The 21603-nt window shown below is 43.8% G+C and overlaps 1 protein-coding gene across 5 annotated transcripts in view; it reads right to left on the bottom strand.

Moving 5' to 3' along the window:
- The window catches only part of LOC138296693 (adhesion G protein-coupled receptor F5-like), a 912996-nt gene that overhangs the window by 836771 nt on the left and 54622 nt on the right, over positions 1–21603 (bottom strand). For all 5 annotated transcript variants that reach the window (XM_069236060.1, XM_069236064.1, XM_069236063.1 and 2 more), the window contains one exon: positions 12753–12878. In XM_069236060.1, the coding sequence (XP_069092161.1) occupies positions 12753–12857 (105 nt within the window). In that variant the 5' untranslated portion in view covers positions 12858–12878. The remainder of the gene's footprint in view (positions 1–12752; positions 12879–21603) is intronic.

Here is a 21603-nt window from a genome sequence, read left to right as displayed (position 1 = left end):
GATAGAGAATTGGAGTTCCTTTTTGGGTGATTGACATAACATGTGTATGAGGGTACATTATATTTTATCTTGTCAAATTTGTTTCAAACCATATGGATATGATGTCAATATATTTGTTATAATTACATTGCATATGGATTTTAAATCTGCACAACGATTGGAGTTATTAATCAAATTCTCAAACTGAAGATATTGATACAGTCATTCAATATTTGGGGGTGTGAAGGTTCTATAATTATACTGGATTGGAATAAGCAATTTCCATTTTATTCAATCTCTGTTAATTGACTCTTTAAGGTGGCTTCCTGATTTGAGCAATTTATGGTGGAAAATTCATATATCATGATTATCTCAACACGATATGTTGAATATGGACGAGTTAGAAGTTTGATTATTAATTTGGACGGATGTGTCGATTGTAGGAGAGTGTATATGGAAAGAGGTGGCTTCTTTTCTTTTCTTATTGATAGTGTTTTTCATGTTATATATATATATACAAAAAGAAGACTGGAGTTGAATGGACGTATGGGGAACCTGTGGTCCCATTTCGACATCACGGACGTATGTCCGTTTTATATGTTTTGACTTGTAGTTCACTTGGCGCTCCGGAAGTCTATATAACTTCCGGGTTCGGGATCGCGAGGCAGCGTACTTGCAGCCAAGCGTTCCAAATAGACGAATGCCGCTTTTTGACTTGAGAAACTTGGTCGGGTAAGTGATTTGGGGGAACGGTCTCTCCCGAGTGTGCTGCTTTTGTTGCATTAGAATTCTAAATGAGGAACTGGACAAATTTATAGTCTGTTATATTGAAGGTTGTTTTCTGTTTTTATTTTAGTGCACGAACGGGAGTAATTTCTCGTTAATTATCGTATACACAGTTGGGCCATGAATTTGAGGTGAGGTACATATTCTTTTGTGCTTTATGTTTGAAGTTAGGGGTTAATATAGTATTTCTAACGTGTTTGATACTAACGAATATATATTTAATTGGCGTTTTTCTTTTTGACTAGGCTTGGATAATATATATAGAACAGGCACACTAGTGACATTAGTTACAAACGGAGATGGTTTACCGTTTTATTGGATTCTGAAGTTACAAGGTACGACTAGGGGCTTTGTGTAACTTGGCAAAGGCTAATTATGAGGCGTATTTTACTAATTCACTTTATATCTGGCTTAGGTAACTTATGTAGGGCTTCTACGATGGGACACAAAGGGTGTGTGTTTTAGGGTCATGTTTTAGTGTCACATGACTTTGGGAGTGCATGTGTAATGTGGTTTTTTATTTGATGACTGGGAGCACTTTTAATGGTGTAGATTGGTAACTTGTGCATTGGAATTGGGTTACACTATTATATAATTATGTGTATATATATTCTTTTCAACTTGTGTTTGATGAAGGGAATTATCGTTTGTAAATAGACAGGAATCTCTTTCCTCTCACTTTATCTGGGGGTTAAATTCTAACTCCAATTTGGTTCAATTGTGACTTTTACACTTTATCTATCTGTGGAGTTTGAGCATTTTGGTTTTTAACTTAAATCATCTGCTTACGATTTTCAGCCCTGAAGAAGTCGCTTGGGAGTTAAGAATTTCCCATGACGAAACACGTGTTGGCTCGGAGTGTATTTCCATGGAATGGTTGCTGTAGAATTTGAAGATTTGATTCAATAAACGTCTGGATTTGATTGGACATTGCAAAAATTGGTGTTAAAATTTGGAGGATGTGTCTTTTCTAACAGTACTCACTGGAGCTATAACACATTTGATTTGTTCAATGGCTAATATTGGGGAAGGGGGGCCTCACATTGCTTGTATAAATTATTAGGTTTAGTTTAAACCTTGAAGGGATGGGTGTTTCCCTTGTGCAGGCACCCCATAGCTACCATACTGTGGCCAACTTGTATCTTGAGCGCCTTTATTCCCCTAGTACTACACCCCATTAGCTTTACCCATGGGGATTGAATGCCATTATCTTAGTTTTTTGGGGTATTCACATTAAACCCGCAATGGTCACAGTATTCCATGAATTTGTTCAACTGATTTTGTAGCCCAGATGAGGGTTGTGAGAGTAGGAGGGTGTTGTTTGCAAAACATCAGCAAAGGAATGGAGCACCTCCTACTTTTGGGGAGTCTGAACGCAGCTGCATAAATTCTTCACCTCATCATTTATGTACAAGAGCAGTGTTGCCACAAGTACACACCCTTGGCGCAGCCTGTGCTCCACAGAGATGCAGGCGGTCAGTTTACCACCAATCACCATCTGACTTAGTCAATGGTGTTGTTGTGTAATCTTACCAGATTGTCTTTGAGTACGTGATCTAGCCCCATTGATGCTAATGTGGACCACAGGTTCTTTCTAGGCACAAGATCAAAGACTGCTCTGAGATCCACAAAGGCCATGTAAAGATGACCCTTGCAGAGCCTAAGGTATTTTGAAATGATACAGTCAATGCGACAAAAATGTGATCTGTCATGCTCACCTTGGCACGAAAACCTGCCTATAAAGGGGACAGAAAAAAAGCCTCATCAATCAATCCTAGAGGTCTAGCCAGAACCTGGTGAAAGAAGATTTCCTAAAGGTTACTGATAAGGCTGATGAAACAATAATTGCCAGGAGCACTCCTGATGCCCTTTTGTATACTGGTATGATCTCAGCAGCACATCAGTACTTGGGAATCTTCCCTCCTGCAAGTATCCCACTAGACAGAACATTAACATATGATCCCCATACAGTAGGCTCAAAGCAAAACAGATCAACAGGGACTTTATAGGGACCTGTAGCTTTCCCACATTTTATAGCCTGGATAGCACTAAAAGTTTCTGAGATGGTGAAGTAAATAGAGCCACTGACAGCAGTGGCTCATGGCAGCATTAGTCTTGTAATCAGTGGCCCCTGCATTGGTTTGGGCATAAATATAAGGAAAGTGATCTACCCATTGCATTGGATTGGGAGTTCTAGAGGGCTAATAGCACTAGTATTGCCATGGGAGAAAATATACAAAAATGTCTGAGAGTCATTTTCTTCTGCATTATCAACTAATGCTAACCAGTTGCTGTCTATCCAATTAAGTTTTGGGAATGCAATAATACGTATATATAGTGTGCACAGGCAACAGAGATTGTCTTGCAGGAACCCATTTTAACCGCTTAATATCATTTTCCTTTTACATGGTGGCATTCCTTAATGAACCAGGTAGAAGCTGATGCTAAAAAAATCCTCATGATGGCCTAACAACAAAGATATCAAGCAGATGCTCCAATGATGGTTCAAAAATAGTACTAAATGTGCCATAGATTTCAGTTAGGGTTTTGGTATCAAGACAAAGGGCCTCATTACATGTGTGGCGGTCTTACAAGTGCCACACTAGCAATGGTGGTCTGGACCGCCACATGACAACCCTGGCAGTCTGACTGCCAGGGAACCGACAGCTTCACCAGGATCTTGGATCCATGAAAAGGCTGGTGGTGAACAGGTGCAGGGGGCCCACAAATGGCCCCTGCGCTACCCATGCAATTGGCATGGGCAGCCAGGGCCCCCCTGCCCAGCACCATCACAGTTTTCACTGGCTTTTCAGATAGTGAGCATTGCTAGGGTGCTGGAGCCCCCTGTTGGCTACAGTATTGTCGCTGGCTCGATTACGAGCCTCAGATACTGCTGTAGCCTGTTTCCAGCTAGGCTGGTGGGTGGAAACCTAGGTTTCCGCCCACCAGCCTATTGGGAAACTTTTACTGGGTCAGAAGGGGAGGTAGCCAGTGTCGTGGCAACCTCTCCATCGGACGTTCGGCGGACAGTGAAATCTGTCCACAAAACTCCTAATGAGGCCCAAAGTCTAGCCCATTTAATAGTCTTTCTGTTGTTACCTAATGATACAAGGGTCTGTGACCTGACTCCTGGCACAGTGGAGTTTCCTAACAGATTTCCAACCATTTTGTAGCCTAAGTGCATTATGATTACTAACCGATCTGTTTAGGATTTCAAAGTCAATAGCCATGTGGCAAATATCAAGGTTTAAGAATACATAGTTGATTCTGATTATAGTATCTTGCATGTGAAAAGTATAGGTTAAGAATTAACTTTTCAGTAAGAGTATACCTCTGGCCTTGTCTTCAAAAGTATTTGCTGACTCAAGGCAATCTAGAGGCTCACAAGTAGTATTAAAGCCACCTGCAATTACAAGTGGAGTGCTATCTGGTCTGGCAGAAAGAAGCTTGGCAATTGTAATGTAGAAGACTCATTGTTACGTTGAACTGAGTGACTGTAGACATTGTACAAATCAATCTTACTGCCATTCCAGCCCCTTATAATCAGCCCTCCAGGCCTAAGATATTGGTGTTTTTGCTCTCTGTAGTTTCTTCATTATTATTATTATTATTAGTTATACCATATTGATTAATAAAATGACACCAGTCTGGATCAGTAACTTTCCCTTGTAGACCTGCAATATTCCAGGACAGCAACAGGAGGGGAGGCATAATACCCAAAAACAGAGAGGAGACGGCATGTAGATAGATGTTCAAGAATCTAAGTGGTGGGTTTATCAGCATGTTGGTTCAGATGAAGGGTAGGGGTGGAGTCGCTTATGTGTGGGTGAGTCAGTAGATTAAGTGGATGATTTGGACTTACAGGCGTGCTCACGGTGTCATGATCAATATACTGGGAAATTGCGTTCACTCAATCTCCCTCTCCACATGACCAAAATTCCCCCAGGCATCAATCTATACAAGGTATGTCTGGGTGTGATTTAAACTTATTAGGGATGTGGACAGCGAACCCGTGTGGAACAATGCTAATGCCACAGCCAGCACACTTTCATTGTCTCCTAGCCCCGCTAAAGATTAAACAATGGGCAAGACTAGGTTATTTACAGTTGACCACAATACAGTCTCTGTCCTATTACTTGACTGATGGACCAACCCACCCCCCTCCTCACAAACAGAATGTCCATAGATTCACTGATGTCGAAATCTGTGTTGCGAGATAGTCAGTGGCAAAGCCTGTTTTTAAGCTCATAAGTTGATTTTTCTCTCATAGAGGTTAAGTGTGGCACGTCCATCAGTATAGCCACATAGGGACAGAAGTTCGTTGGGAGACTGAGTCGGGATGGATTGGGAACATGTTGCGGCTTAGCCTTGAGCTCGGAATTTGTCTCCCTGGTAAGGCCCCTCTTCCTCTCGGCCTGTTAGTGTGATGAGTCGCCCCAGCCCTTACATCAGTGGCCACTGCACTGGAGATCTGTCAGGGAGTTGAACCAGGGGCAGGAGCGGTGCAGGTCATTCCAACTGATGTTAGATAAGGTGCTACAATAGTAGCGGGTATCACAATCAAAGGATTAAGATTTGCCTGGGTGGTGAACAGAGAGAGGGACCATAGGCTAGCGAGTCAGCAAGGGATCGTAGTAGCTGAGTTACTGCTAATGCCACTTTGCATATTAACAATAAAAAAAAAAAAAAAAATCAATAGAATAATTACATAGTATCAGTCAGAAAATACCGCCCAACCAAAACTCCAATAAACCACAAATACCAAAAATAAAATGCATTAAACAGTACAATAATTTTATTAAAAATAATACAAAATAAATGCCACAATAAAGTATAGAAATAAAAACATAATACAATCTGCTACAATATTTAAAAAAAGATAGTAAACAATATTTTAAACTTTGATATTACTGCAATGCACTAAAAACACAAAGTACTTACCTTCACTTGTTGTAGGAGGCTGGCCCTTTATGTAGTGTGCAAAGCTAGGCACACTGTGCAGGGGGTCCAGGCAACCACATGTTGGTTTCCAGGGGTAAAAATTAGATCACCTAATGCTCTAATTTTTAAGGTACCTTGGTCGAGCAGTTAGGCTAATCTTGGAGAAGTGCAAAGCATTTGTTGTACTCACAGTATCAATCTTGTAATTTTTAAGACCAAGATTATCAAAATTGGTTTAGTACTTTTTGAGGTATGGATTTTTGAAGTTTAATAAAAATAATCTTTTTGTATGTTAATTACACACCATAGGAATCAATGGAAAGTCACATTTAAAAATACATATAAAATCACACAGTTGCTTTACTAAGTTCTTCTTGTGCAGGTTGGTCGAGGTCGTCAGTGGGCACACTATGCCAGCTGGAGAAGTTCGGCCAGCTCCCAGTTCCGGCAGGATCAGCAGTGGAACATTTCTGGAGCTGGTGCAGGGCCACCATGGGGGACCACTTGGAAAAGGTCTGTGCTGTGCAGATAAGTTTAGAGGTGGTTCCTGGGGGTCCCCTTGGAGTGTTGAGGTTGCAAGAGGTAAGGGACCCTTACCCCACAGCAGGTTCTTTGTTGCAGGGCACAGGGCGGCCGGGTGCAAAGCAAATCGGTGAGCTCGGAGCTGTGCGCAAAGATGCCCTTTGGAGCTGGAGGGAAGTCGGTTCAAGGGTCATTTGCAGGACAACGGGGGCACTCTGGTGGGAGGTCCAGGGTGTTCCTGAAGTGCCTCGACTGGGGCTTCCTCCTGGTCCTTTTTCAGCATCAGGCGGGCTGATATTCCAGGTGTCTGATGTCAATTGCCCAATACTCATGGTATTGGTACGGTTTGACCACTGGAGGGTGCAGTGCCACTAAACTTGGCACCCTTGCAGGGTTTGTCATTGTGGTTGTCGATGTTTCATCAGGTCCACCTCCAACTTTTGGTTCAGGAGTTAGCAGCTGGTCAGTGAAGTGACCCTTACTGGGTTGCTGGTTTCTCCTTTGTTGCAGAGTGTTACCCCCACTCTGGAGGGAGTGGTTGGGTTATTGGCAAACGCTGGAGGTCCTCTGGGGTTCTTGAGGTCAGTCCAGTTGCCCAGCAGCTCCGCAGTGGCGATTGTCCGGTCCTGGGTGCAGCAGGCAGTGTTTGGCACCTTTTCTTTGTGTAGCAGGCCCACAGTTCTCATGCCTTGGATCTTCTAGGTGCTGGTCTTCTTTTTGTCCTTCAAATCAGATTATCTGGTCTAAGGATGCCCACTAAATACTGAATTTAGTGGGTGTTTTAGGGGGAACCTGTTAGTGTTTAATGGGACACCTACCTTTGGGGGGCTATACCCACTACAGGGTCACTTCCCTATCCCCGATTGGCTATTTTCCTTCCATACAAGATGGAGGAAAATGAAATGGAGTGTCCACCTCGCAGACAGCACCTTAGGGGTGGTGTATGCCAGGTGGGGCTACTCCTTCTAACCTTTGTGTAGTTTCCTGCCTTTGCTCCCACCAAAAGTGGGGGTTTGCAAGGGGTTGACCATCTGCTGCTAGGGGCAGGCCTGAGGGTCAACTTTCAAAGGCAGTAAGCTCTTTGAAGCTCACCGCCATGGCACTGCACATTCCTGAGGGAGGGGGTGTTCGCACCGCCACCCAGGAAGGGCATTGTTCTACAAACCAGAGAGCCAGACCTATCCCCCAAGGTTTGTAGATAGGTGTCTGGAGGTGGCAGGCTGGATAGAACCAGCCAGCAACAATGCCAGGGTAGTTAGCTTTTGCAGGGGGCACCTCTAAGGTGAGCCCTGGGTACATGTAGGGATAAATCAAATACCAGTTTGGATTTATCATTCTGAGTTGTTTAATACCAAACAACCCAGGGTTCGGAGTTCTCATCATGTAACTGCGGAACTCGTGTTGACCAGTGTCCATCATATGTATTAAAATGGCTGCTCTATTCACTCACTATGTCCCAGGTTTGGCAAGGACACAGTGGGGGCATATTGCTCATGCAGCTATGCCCTCTCATATAATATGGAGAACCGTGCCTTAGGGCTGTAAGACCTGCCAGAAGGGTATCTGACCCATAGTATATGCAGTGTATGGTGGACAGGGCACACAGGCAGTGTGCCGTGTCAAGTTTGTGTTTTAGGTTTGCACCAGTACACCCAGCCTGCAATGGCAGTGCTAGGGGCATCTGAATGCATGGCTCTAGAGGGTGGCGCAATCAGTACAGCTGCCCGCAGGGACTGACCCATAGTACCCATTGCCCTGGGTACCTAAGTACCTCTTAATATGGACTTGTAGTGGTAGCTAAAAGTATACCCAATTGTTCCAATGCATCACAACAGTTTTAGGGAAAGAGCTCTGGCCCAGGGAACCTAGTTAGCAGTGGCCCTGGGCACTACAATTTCTAGGCTACATCATACATCATACATCAGGAAAAAAGTGGGGGCTAACCATGTTAAAAAGAGGCCTTTTCTCACACTTGCTTTTGTACTCACATTATTGTTACCACAATATTATGGTCAGACGATACTTTGGAGAAAATCTTCTTGTTGAATACCGACAGGGAGTCTGATTATGTTTGTGTAATATTATGATATAAATATAGAGTTGGTAGTGATTTGAGAATGCTCTGGTGCCTTAAGATTACACAAATAAATATCACATGAGGGAGGGAGTGTAGAATAGAAGTTTTTATAATTGCATATCTATAACTCGCTTTAGCAATGTTTTGTAGCCCTCAGAAAACTTTGGTATCTCAGCCCGAACACAGAGTGAAGGTATACCTTCCAGGGCTTACTGACCTCCTGCTCAACTCGCACCTCCCACATCTCTGGTGGTCTGGCAAGGTAATGATCAGCACAAAGAAAGGGTTCTGACTACAATCAGAACTTGAATGCTTGAAACTCTTGCGTCAGCTGCCATGCCACACACACCTCTGTGAAAGGAAGTAGCCCAGAATTGCTTAAAACGTGTTCTCAGCACTTAATCAGGATGTGCACAAGATGTAAATGCAAGGATGTCACAAAACAGCCGGGGAACACTTTATTGAATTTTCACCTTGAGCCACAGCTCTTTAACATACATATTTAAATGTATATGTTATTTACCAAACATTCTTCTCTGTTAGCAGGTGTTAGAAATGGGGTCTTTGGTTGACAGTCAGGTTACCCTCTGTTCAAACAAAGACCCTCACTCTAGTCAGGGTAAAAGAGAATCACCCTCAGCTAACCCCTGCTTACCCCCTTGGTAGCTTGGCAGAGTAGTAGGCTTAACTTCAGAGTGCTAGGTGTAAAGTATTTGTACCAACACACACAGTAACTTAATGAAAACACTACAAAATTACACATCAGTTTAGAAAACTAGGGAATATTTATCTAAACAAAACAAGACCAGAATGACAAGAATCCGACATACACAAGTCAAGTTATGAATTTTTAAAGATTAAACTCAAAAATAGCGCTTAGAAACACAAAATGCTTCGATGAGGTGTTAACACGGCGTTGTGAAGGAGTTGCTCCCAACAAGCCAACACCAGCAGCGCTGGACACGGAGTCGCGTAGACCTCCAAGTACAGTACCTTTGATGAAGAGTGAAAACAAGCTGATGCGTGAAGATGGGGATCGTGGCGTCTGTGTGAAACGTTGAATCCACGCATTTTGAGCGGCGTCAGTCACGATGTGGTGCGGCGACTTCCACTGAGTCGCGGACTTCAGCGGGGCTGCAGGGGCTTCGGGCCTGCGAAGGTTATCGCGTTCCAGCGAAGATCACGGAGTCGGGTGCAGGCAGCATCACCGAATTCAGCAGCGGCATCGGTCCGAAGTCGTTCAAAGTCAATTTCCTTGGATTTCCACCAGCTTTTCTTTTAAGGGCCCAGGAACTGGATAGGGCACCACTTTTCAGAGCAGGAGTCTCTCCAGAGACTCCAGGTGCTGGCAGAGAGAAGTCTTTGCTGTCCCTGAGACTTCAAACAACAAGAGGCAAGCTCTAAATCCAGCCCTTGGAGATTTCTTCACAAGATGGAAGGCACACAAAGTCCAGTCTTTGCCCTCATACTCTGGCAGAAGCAGCAACTGCGGGATAGCTCACACAAAGCACAGTCACAGGCAGGGGAGCACTTCTCCTCAGCTCTTCATCCCTTCTCCAGGCAGAGGTTCCTCTTGTCTCCAGAAGTGTTCTAAACTCTGTGGTTTTGGGTGCCCTTCTTATACCCAATTTCCCCTTTGAAGTAGGCCTACTTCAAAGTAAAGTCTCCTTTGAATGTGAAATCCTGCCTTGCCCAGGCCAGGCCCCAGACACTCACCAGGGGGTCGGAGACTGCAATGTGTGAGGACAGGCACAGACCTTTCAGGTATAAGTGACCACTCCTCCCCTCCCTTCTAGCACAGATGGTGCATCAGGAAATGCAGACTACACCCCAGCTCCTTTTGTGTCACTGTCTAGTGTGAGGTGCAACCAGCCCAACTGTCAAACTGACACAGACAGGGAATCCACAAACAGGCAGAGTCACAGAAATTGTATAAGCAAGAAAATGCTCACTTTCTAAAAGTGGCATTTTCAAACACACAATCTTAAAATCAACTTTACTAAAAGATGTATTTTTAAATTGTGAGCTCAGAGACCCCAAACTCCACATGTCCATCCACTCCCAAAGGGAATCTATAATTTAATCAGATTTAAAGGTAGCCCCCATGTTAGCCTATGAGAGGGACAGGCCTTGCAACAGTGAAAAACGAATTTAGCAATATTTAACTGTCAGGACATATAAAACACATTGCTATATGTCCTACCTTAACCATACACTGCACCCTGCCCTTGGGGCTACCTAGGGCCTACCTTAGGGGTGCCTTACATGTAAGAAAAGGGAAGGTTTGGGCCTAGCAAGTGGGTACACTTGCCAAGTCGAATTTACAGTTAAAACTGCGCACACAGACTCTGCAGTGGCAGGTCTGAGACATGGTTACAGAGCCACTTATGTGGGTGGCACAACCAGTGCTACAGGCCCACTAGTAGCATTTGATTTACAGGCCCTGTCACCTCTAGTGCACTTTACTAGGGACTTACTAGTAAACCAAATATGCCAATCATGGATAAACCAATTACATACACATTTACACAGAGAGCATATGCACTTTAGCACTGGTTAGCAGAGGTAAAGTGCTCAGAGTTTAAAAGCCAACAGCAACAGGTCAGAACAAATAGGAGACAGGAGGCAAAAGGATTGGGGATGACCCTGCATAAGCAAAAAAGTCCAAACAGCAGGCTATTCCAATTTCTTCTACAGCTGACAGGTTGGAGAGTTTGCACTCAAATTTCACCTAGGTCTGTTCAATACTCTACCAAAATGATTCTTCATGATCTGTTTACTCTTTCATAAATGTTGGCAGACTGTGTTTCATGTCTTTTCTATGTAATGTACTATGGGCTCAACCTATAGAAGGGTAAGTGTACTGAAGTTAAGAGCCTTAACTAATTTGTGTGCTACTAAATTTCGTACAATGGGATGGCCATTGCAGACTCACAATCTATCTAAAGTACCATGTACATCACCATTCACATTTGAAAGATCCAGATCGAAGCTTACATCCCTGCAAGTGGTGTCTCCTATAGGAAAATGAGGGGAACACCCATTTAGAGACAAGAACATTCCCAGTTTAAATGTTAGGATTAATAGGGTGCAATGCAGATGCCTTTTGAGTATCAGAGGTGAATAGCTGTGCAATGCCATAGATTCTACGGTTTATCAACTATCAACATGAAATCTGGTTATGAGACCGGGTCTCTTACGCACATGTGCTTGTGAATGTGAAATCTAAGTTGGAACTACCAAGCCAGTTGCCAGTAACCTTAGGTATCTCCTGCTGTATAAGTACCCTACTTGGGAGTAGAGTCCAGTGATTTCCAATCCAACAAATCTCAAACAAACAAACTATTTCCACTTAAATCTCTTTTGTTTCCCAATAAAGAATGGCACTGTCACATTCTTCTCAACAAGTATAACCTGCATTATCATATAAAAACAATGATACCCAGGTACACACTGCAGTACCTAAGGAGCCTGGATATACGTGGCAAATTGGAAACTAAGCAGAGCTGGTCTAGAATGGGATGAATCACAACTAGTTTTGTTTCAGTACCAAAAGTGTGGCTTTCAACTGGAATGGGCTGCACCTTATGTTTACTTCACCTATACAGTAGTTCCAACTCTCTCCCAAAATACTTTCAACCATATGAGAAAAAACTTGATGTAGACCTTTCTGTTGTACCACAAGTAAATAGCTTCATTAACAATGTTTTCTACAAACTTTGCATCCACCACAGAATCTTACTTTTTTGCATCAGCTGCAATGTATCATCCTCATTCTAATAGTGGACTTCGATAAAGGCCTACCAGCAAGAACAAATTTCAAGTCACAAGTACAAAATCATACATGACCACTCAACCAGAGTCTGATATGCAAGGACTATACCTCATCCTCACTCATGGTACCTTATCTACTGTCAAACCAAAATGTTTTGAACTGAAGACCCTCTGCATTCTTCACAAAACCTGGCATAGGTCAGACAGCATTTTATCTCACCAAATATGTGGCATCATAAAAGGCAGCCAAATGTCTAGCACCGCAAATCAAAGCATGCTTATCATAGGCACTGTGAGCATGAGAAAGTAATAATGTCAGGACATTCAGCGAGCCCCAACTATGGTTATAATGCTTTCCAACTACTACAGACTTGTTTATTAAATGTGGTGGAATTCAGCATTTAGGAATGAAATCAGTGACAGTGTAGAATTAGTAACCATTTGCTTCCACTCATAGAACTCAGCTATGACTCCAGTGACTTGTTGACTGTACCACTGCCTCTGACTCTATCCAATGCTCCTCTGCCATCCAGCTAGGTTTGTGCTATATAAAGCCACTTAAACAAAGGGATTCATAGATTATCTGACTGTGTGTTGACATGGTTGTAATCAAGATCAGTTGAAAAAATATGAATGCACTAAGAACATAAAAACATATTTCATATGGACTTACGTCTGCAGAAGACTGTGTATTTACACTCCATTCTTGTGCATTTGCAGAAGGCACATTGAAGAAAATACATAAAGGACAGAGCATGACTATCCAACATGATTTCATTTTTCTTCTCCTTTTAAATTACTGCATGAAAGGAAAAAGCAAATTGTTACACAACATGTACACTATGTCCAAAACAACATCAACAAACGTCTGTGCATGAATAATGAAACGCATTAACTGAACGAACATAAGGTAACAAACTAAACCTGAAAGAAACATCATCCTTAAAACTTAATTTTAAAAAATTGTTATCATAGCACATTATTTTAATAGGCTAATTAGTAGGTAAATGTACTTATAACAGGCATAGAAACCCTTTTAGGTTTTGGTGTATATCACAGGAAAATATGTCACTCTTTGACCTCTGGTCCTAATTCTGCTTCTTCATAACTTCTATGTACGCCTTAATGCCGACCTGGTAGAATGCTGTGGTTTCACTCTATTTTCATATGCAGATGACACTCAAATCGTCCTCCCTTTCTCATCCGCTCAGGACCACAATGCCGCGTGTTTGCACTTCTCCCTGTCTCAAGTTGCCTCATGGATGAATAACAACTTGATGAAGCTTAACAGTATCAAGACGGAGATGCTGTGCTTGGTAATAATCCTTCCTTTTGGAGACCCAGCTCCTAAAGTAAAAAACCTTGGCTTCTTAGTGGACTCTAAGCTGTTCATAAAGTCTCAGGTTGCAAAGGTATCTCCTGTCTGCTTTTCGACCCTAAAATGGCTAAAGACGTTTATCTGGATACAGCAGCTTTCTACCCAAAGAACTGTTATCCAGGCACTTATCCTGTCCAGACTGAATTTTGGGATCATCTTGCATATGGGGTGGATACAGCCTTCTTGAGACATCTACAGGTGTTGCATAAGTCTTTTGCCAGGTAGATCTATAAATTGCCAAATCAGGAATCGGCTACTCCCCTCCTTCATGAGCTCCACTAGCACAAAGTGAAGAAACGCATACAATTTAAGGCCCTGTGCAATGTCTTCAAAGCAAGGTCAGAGACTGCCCCCACCATGTAATGAATTTGATAAAGCCTTCAACCAGTTTGCTTGCTCTGTATCCACCCAGCCTTGTTCCCAGAATCAAAAAGGCTTGCATGGGAGGGAGCTCCTTTGCATATCTCAACCCCAGGCTCTGGAACACCCTTCAGGAACCTTTAAGGTTCTGCCCCTCGTTAACCTTTTTCTATAGATAACTGAAGACTTGGTTGTTCTGAATCAGACAGCCTTGCTGGAACCCAATTTGATAATAAATGCTCCAGGAAACCCTGTGTTGGAAGCTTCTGCTCTACATTAGCTCTTAACCTAACCTTGTTGGTGCATATAAATGTATGTTTTACTTTGAAATACTGTAACTTAAAGATACACGAGGATGACAAAAAAATAAAAAAAGAAAGAATAGAAACAAAAGAGCACTGGCAAAAAAAGGTATTGGCCCACTAGCCTTGGCACTGGTGTGAGCTTCTTTTTGGGTGGATGTGGACATGACCAAGAATAGCACCATCACTCACAGAGCAAGATTCAGTGCCTGAAACGGGCTAACCCATTGACCCATGTTGTATACTGTGAGGTGCAGGAGCAAAACGTCAGTGACAGCTGAACAGACCAATGGATGAAGATAGCTGATCCAAAGCCTCGCTATACATATGTAGGCATGCACTTTTTATTTAAGCATTTTTTGGATTACACAAGGCTGATTAACAACTTGGACCTTTCCTTTGGGTAGACCTAAAAATATGCTCAATGTGTTCCTGGATGCTTGCACAACATAGTCAATGTGCATCTGTATCATATTGCAGTAATTGAACAATAATTGTTGGAAATGAAAGGGGAGCAATAAAAACTGAAACACAGAGGGTGCCAGGGGTTCCAAATGCATGGCAACAAAAAGAACAAAAAAATCTATACTCAATCCCATCTTCAGTTGGTCAGTCTGATCTTGCTGCTCAAGTGCAGTCTACCTCTGGCCAACCTATCTTATTCATGAGTAACAGAAGTTCAAATATGCCTGGCAGTGCCAACCCGAAGAGAGTGGCACTAGCCCCTCCTCCCCCACCAAACCTGTCTCTGAACTCTCTCCCAGGATGGAAAAGCCATGCACCGTGCACTGAAGTTTATTGGTCTTCTATTCCACTTCATAGTTACCATCATTTGTGTTCAGATGACACCCTACATGACCGAAAGAGCCCATTAGTGGTTCAATATCCACCTGCTGCAGTATGCTCACACATCAAGCCAAAATGTGGTACTTAAAGGGACACTACTTTGTTGAAAAAGCCTCAAAGAACTTGAAGAGGACTTCCCAGACATATGCTACCCATTTTTCTTCTATCCTTCAGATAACTAAGCTTTGGCAAAACCAACATGTGTATTTTTCAAAAAGATGCATGTTTCGTTACTTTGGGCCTAACTACCAAAAGTAATAGATGTCTCATATGCTTTACTTACAGTACCATTGTTATTAATGCAATATTAGCATGGCAGCCTGGATATCTACCATACTTTGTTGGGGTTTTATATCAGTCAAAAACTAAGCAAGGCCGTGTGTATGTGTTGCTTTCATCTTGGGCTGTAAAAATATGAAACATATGAGTGGAGCCCCTTTGCTGAACAAACTCCATGTGCAAAGGTAACCTGTATCCTCAAAGGAGTCTTGTGAGAAATCAATCAAAAGATCCTTTTTGCATTGCATATTTAACATCCGACTTTCAACATGCAGTCACGTCAGGGTTTTTGGACAGAGGTGTCTCAAAACACTTTGACACCCTAAAGGAGGCCATTTGCACAGCACCCATGCTCAAGGCCCTGGACGTCTCCAAGGAATTTATTTTCCAGATGAACACCTCAGAGAATGGCATAAGGGTTGTGTGCTCACAGACAAATTAAGAGGGCCTGGATGGCCTGTGACCTTCCTCAGTAGGGGGGTTACTTCCCCAGGAACAGAGAAGGAGTACAATAGAAAGGGAAGACTTTGCAGTGGTCTGGGCACTGAAGAAGCTGAACCCACACTGGTTTGGTGCTCACTTCTGGATTCAGACAGTCCACAGATCCCTCAGATGGCTAATGAAGATGAGGGGTGAGAATCTCAAACTGCTGAGGTAGCCCAGCTCCCTACAGGGAATGGACTTTACGGTGGTACACCTTCCTGGAACAGACCACGCCAATGTTAAGGGCCTCTCCAGGTTCTTCTGCTTCAGTGAAGAGAACTCCTGAGAGATTGGGTAGCTCTCCCCACTTTCAGTGGGGGGAGACATGTGTTAGACCTTGCATTCTTGGCATGGTTTTCCCCTTTTTGCCTTCAGTCCTCCTGTTTTGGCTGACTTTCTTTTTCTGGGCTTAGGACTGTGCGCACCTAAGCACTGGTTAGCAGGTGAAGCAACGCTTCATTTTTGAGACGCTGCAAGGCTGCGATGCAAGAGCCTGCATCAACATTGGGGATTTCGCCCACAGGGCTTGTGATGTAAAATCCAGCATTGAGGATGCCGTGCCAGTCAGGGCGATGCATCAGGTTCTGAGGGGCCGCAATGCAGAGTCTGCCATCATTGGGAAGGCTGCTATCAACCTTGCGGGCTGTGGAGGTGATACGGGTCTTTGCAATGGGTGTGATCCATAAAGCAGCGGAAATGCGTCAACTCCGCTGATACCACAGAGGCTGGCAAAGGGCTTAACACCCACTAGCAAGGGTCAAGGACTGGTGTGGCACCATTTGGCAGGGTAGGCTTAATGATGACAGAGTCCAGGTGCAGATGCAAAGTTGTTTGAAGCCAATTATGTCCCTAAGAGTCCAGATCAGGAGGGCAGACTACTAGCCCTTGGAGTCACTCTGGGTTCACAAGATGCATGACAAGTCCTTCTCACTCAGGTAAGAGAGCAGCAGGCCAGCACACCAGGTCAGCAGTTCCTTCAGAGCAGTAGTCCAGCATAGTGGCAGTCGTTGAAGCAGCAGAGTAGTACTTCTTCCTGGCAGAGTATACACAGGTCCAGAAGAGTACTGAAGCGGTGGTGTATGAGGTCCAGTATATATTTCCAACTGTCACTGAAGGGGGGAGAAGCTTCTAGAGGCGGGCCTTTGAAGTGCACTGGTGCTCTGCCTTCCTGGCACTGGCTCCAGACTAACTGCAGGGAGTATGCAGCACTTTCTGGGGTGACAGGACACACCCGACTCAAGTGTAAGTAAGGCGGACCCAGTCCCCCATCCTGCCAGTGATGGCACATCCAGTCACACCTAAGTTCTCCATTGTGTATGGCTGTTTAGGAAGAATACACAAATCCCAACTGTCACCCACACCCAGTCATGTGACAGGCTGTAGGCACCAAATGGCCAAGGCAAGAAAACGCCTTCTTTCTAAAAGTGGCACTTTCCGAACTGTAACTTAAAATCCGACTTCACTGTAAGTTAGGAACTGTACGGGGCCTACTTTAAGGGAGACCTATATGTATTAAAAATGAAGGTTTGAGTCTGAGAAAAGGTTTTGTTGCCAGATCGAAATCACAGTTTAGAACTGCACACACACGTAGAGCTGTACTCTGTCTTGCAACCCAAAGTGATCTGCAAGGGTGATCTCCAAGGCCTTGTTGGCTTTCCTCCTGTTGTTGAGACTCCAGGAGATCAAAGTTTCTCCACCTGCTCCTGTGCCTGTTTCACTGGAAGTGGACCCAGTTACTCGCACCAGTGAAATTGACGCATCTTCACCTGCTGAAAGCTGCACCCGACACACCGACCCTGTTGCGGGAGTAGAAGTGGTGCATCACACTTTGGGGACCCAGCAATATCTCAGGAATTGCCGCATAGACTGAGGCATCCCCTGCCTGCTGGAAGTGCCACCTGGCATATCAACATTGACACAGCACTGGAACCACCACATAGCTGCCATCGCGGAAGGCCGATCGATGCATCCTTTCGACAGCGTGGAGAAACCCAGCACATTGACTTCAGAATCAACGCATAACAGCTTTGACGCTTGTCTTCAGAAACTAACGCATTGCCATCAACACGTGTGAAAAATCAACGCATCCCTCATCTGTGGGAGTGATGTTGCGCATCCACTCGTGTTTGCGACCAGGATCAAGGTACTCTGTTCCCCAGGCCTGAATAGCTCCTGTACACGGCCCATGCTCCATTGCGGTCGGCTTGAAATGTTGACTTTTCCCGGGCCAGCACAACCTCAAGTAACCTCTTTCTGCCCTTTTTTTCTAAGCACTATTTTTACACTTATTTGTTTTAAAATACATATCTCAACATGTACTCATTAATTTTTTGTCATTTCGGTTGTGTTGTTTCCTCCACACCATCAGACACCATCAAACTACAAACTAAGAAGTGTAAAAAAGAAAAAAACAAGGTAGCAGGCTTTTTCCATCTATGAATCCAACATCTGGAACAACATCCTCTTATCCATCAGGAGGTCCCCAACACTGTTACATTTTATTAAAGAGTTGAAGACTCACCTATTTTAAGAACACAACATCACAATGCAATAACTGGCCACAACCCAGCCATCTCTCCTGTCCCTTATTGTCTTTATGCTTGTCTTTGACGCTCTGATGCCTTTTGGATAGGTTTGTACTACAGAAATACCATATACATAGATACATACAAATTGTAACAGTTGAATCTCAGGCATTTTAGAATTGGTCCTTTGCTGAACTTCAATATCTGACTATGTCAGGTGTGCTCATTCAAAGTGTTAGTTATACATGGATGCACTGCCTAAGCAGAATGTTTTCAAGCATGTTTTCAATCACCCTGGAATTTTGTCTTGGCCTGTCTCTGTCCATTGCAGAATGTTTGGGTTCCTGATGACTGACCACTTTGTGGACTAGCCGATGTGCTGCTGCCTTTATTCCTACCAGGTATTCCGTGGTGGATATGTCCATTTGTTTCTGTGGCTAGTGATGTATCACTGTCTTTCCACAAATCCCTTTAAATCTCAAGGTTCTGGCCAATACAAATAGTAGTGTTTATTCACTTCTCAAAAAGAATGGAGTGGTTCTTGCTTCTTTACCAGCTTACATTAGCTATGCAATGGTTAATTCCTATCCGTGTATCCTCTGTATCCAGAGATGGTGAGCTTGACTTCAAGAAAGGTGGAGGAGCTGGTTAAATGGCTTTGTAAAGGATGCAGCTGGTTTATAAGATGGTGTGGGCCTGCAAGGGAGCCAACAGAGTTTCATCACGATGGGAGTGGTGGGATAATATTTCTTCAGACCCTAAATAAGATGTGCCACTGTGTGTAGGATACCCTAAAGGGAGACTGGTGAGGGGTTTGGAGGCAGGGAGCAGGGCTTGGCATCAATTCAGATACAAGAGTACGAAGGCTAAAACAGGAGTTCTGTAGTCTTCCACTTTCTTTAGAAGAGAGAACTGGTACAAGGCCATCCTAGTTTCTTTGGCAATGTATTGCCTGAGTGTAACGTTAGTGTTAGGAATTGGGTTTCTGGTTGTCAGAGTATGCATCCTGTGCAGGCAGGAACCACAATCCTAGTCAGGGTAATTGGAGTACACAGCAACCATTAACCTGTGCTTACCCGGTGGTAACTTGGCACAGAGCAGACAGGCTTAACTTAAATTGCAACGTGCAAAGTATTTGTGAAACACATCAAACAGTAACACAGTGAAACCACAACAAAAAGACTCCCCCCTCAGTTTAGAAAAATAAATTATTATATTCTGAAACAACAAGACCAAAACAACAAAAATACAATAAGTGGAAATCAAGATATGATTTTTAAAGACTGGTCTGATTTAGGTCTTGGTGGAGGGAAATACTCCATCACAAACCTGACAGATATTCCATCCCCCGTATTACAATCCCATTAAATCCTATGGGGATCACAATATGGCGGACGGGATATCTGTGTCATTTCTGATGGAGTATTCCCTCTCCAAAACCCAAATCAGGCGTTAAGTGTCAAAATAGCACTTTGAAGCCAATAGCACTTTTGGGGTTAAATGAGGTCACACTGGTCCTGGGCAAAGTCAACAGTTCAAGCAGACTGTGAAGGTGCACAGGCCTGGCACAGGAGGCACGCAAGCTCGGGGAACAAAGTACCTTGCTCCTGGTTGCAAAAACCGAAATGCGGGGTTGATGCGTCGGTAGATATGTTGATGTCACTCCTGCAGTCAGAGGAATGTGTTGATTTTTCCATGCAGTAGTGGCAATGCATTGTGCCAAGGACGAAGAGTCAAGTCCAGGGTGAGCCAGTTCCACAGGTGATGTGCTAGGTTAATCCACACTGGAGGTGATGCAGTGATCTACTCCACGCTGTGGTGGCGACGCATTGGATCCTAACGTAATGATTCTGGAGGTGCTGCCGCAGGTGCCAAGAGTGATACACCAACTCCAGACCTCACAACAGCGATAAAGCATTGATCCTGGTCTTGCCGCAGGTAATGTGTTGGTTCTGATCGGCACAACAATGTTGATGGCCACATCTAGGGCCCTGGACTGGAATGGCAACACCTGGCAGAGCAAGACTTACAGCAAGTAAAGTCCAGGTGCTGGGTTTAAGGTGAAAGGTGAAGTCTTTGATACCCCTGAGACTTCAGCAACAGCAGGCAGGCTAACAAGCTCTTGGAGAAACTTAGGTTCAAGAATGTAGAGAGCAGGTCCAGCCTTTCTCACTCCCAGGCCAGAAGCAGCCAACACAGCAGAGCAGATAGAAAAGTGGCAGTGCCTCCTACAGCTCAGCAATCAGCAGACAGCAAGCCAACACAGCAAAGCAGTTAGCAAAATCCCAGGCCCTCCTACAGCACAGCAGCTTCTTCCTGGCAGAATGTCCTTAGGTGAAGCAGTGTTCTGAGATGGTGGGGTCAGAGTCCTGGTACTTATACCGCCTATGAAGTAGCGAGTCTTCAAAGAGATGCTTTGAACTGCACAAGACCCTGCGTTTCCTGCCCTGGCTCCAGACTCACTCCAGGAGGCTATGTAAACTTTTGTGTGGAGAGAGGACCCAGCCTTTTAGGTGCAGAGTGTCAGCTCCTCCCTCCCCTCCTGATCAGGAAGCCCCAACAACATGCAGATGGCTAGACAGTCAAACCTCTCCTTCCTTTTTGTGTGGCTGTCTAGAAGGAATGCAGGAAACCAGTTGTCTCCCTAGATGTGTATTCCAGAGAGAGGAAGCAAAGCACCAAATCTTTTAAGTAAGAAAATGCCAACTTTATAAAAATGACATTTTCGGAACTATAATTTAAAAACCAACTTCAACATAAATTGCATTTTTAAATTGTGATTCCAGAGACACTAAATTTAGTTTTCCTATATTTTCCCAACTGGAAACCGTACGTATAAAATGTAATAAATCAGTCCCAATATTATAATATAGAAGAGGTAGGCCTTGCTGTACCGAAAAATGAACATAAAGGCATTTCACTACCAGAACATTTAAAAATGTAAATTACATGCCCCACCTTTTAAATACACTGCATCCTGCTCATGGGTTATCCAGGTCTACCCTACCTTGGGGGCGACCTACGCGTGATAAGGAAGAATGTTTGGGCCCAACAGGTAGATTAATTTGCCTGGTTGACATGTCAGTTTAAATCTGCACACACAGGCTCTGCGGTGATCGGCCTGAGACATGGTTTAAGGGCTACCAAAGTGAGTGGCACTGTCAGTGCTGCAGGCCCACTATTAGCATTTGATTTCTAGGCCCTAGTCATATGTAATACACTTTACTAGGGACTTAAAAGCAAACCAAATATGCCATTTGTGGATAGGTAAATGTTACCACATTTTAGATATAGACCACATGCACATTACCACTGGTTAGCAGTGGTAAATTACTCAAAGTCTAAAATTAG

This window comes from Pleurodeles waltl, chromosome 5 (genome assembly GCF_031143425.1).
Source record: "Pleurodeles waltl isolate 20211129_DDA chromosome 5, aPleWal1.hap1.20221129, whole genome shotgun sequence".
Taxonomy (NCBI): Eukaryota; Metazoa; Chordata; class Amphibia; order Caudata; family Salamandridae; genus Pleurodeles; species Pleurodeles waltl.
The sequence above is the reverse complement of the archived record's forward strand: the minus strand, read 5'-3'. Positions and strand labels throughout refer to the sequence as shown.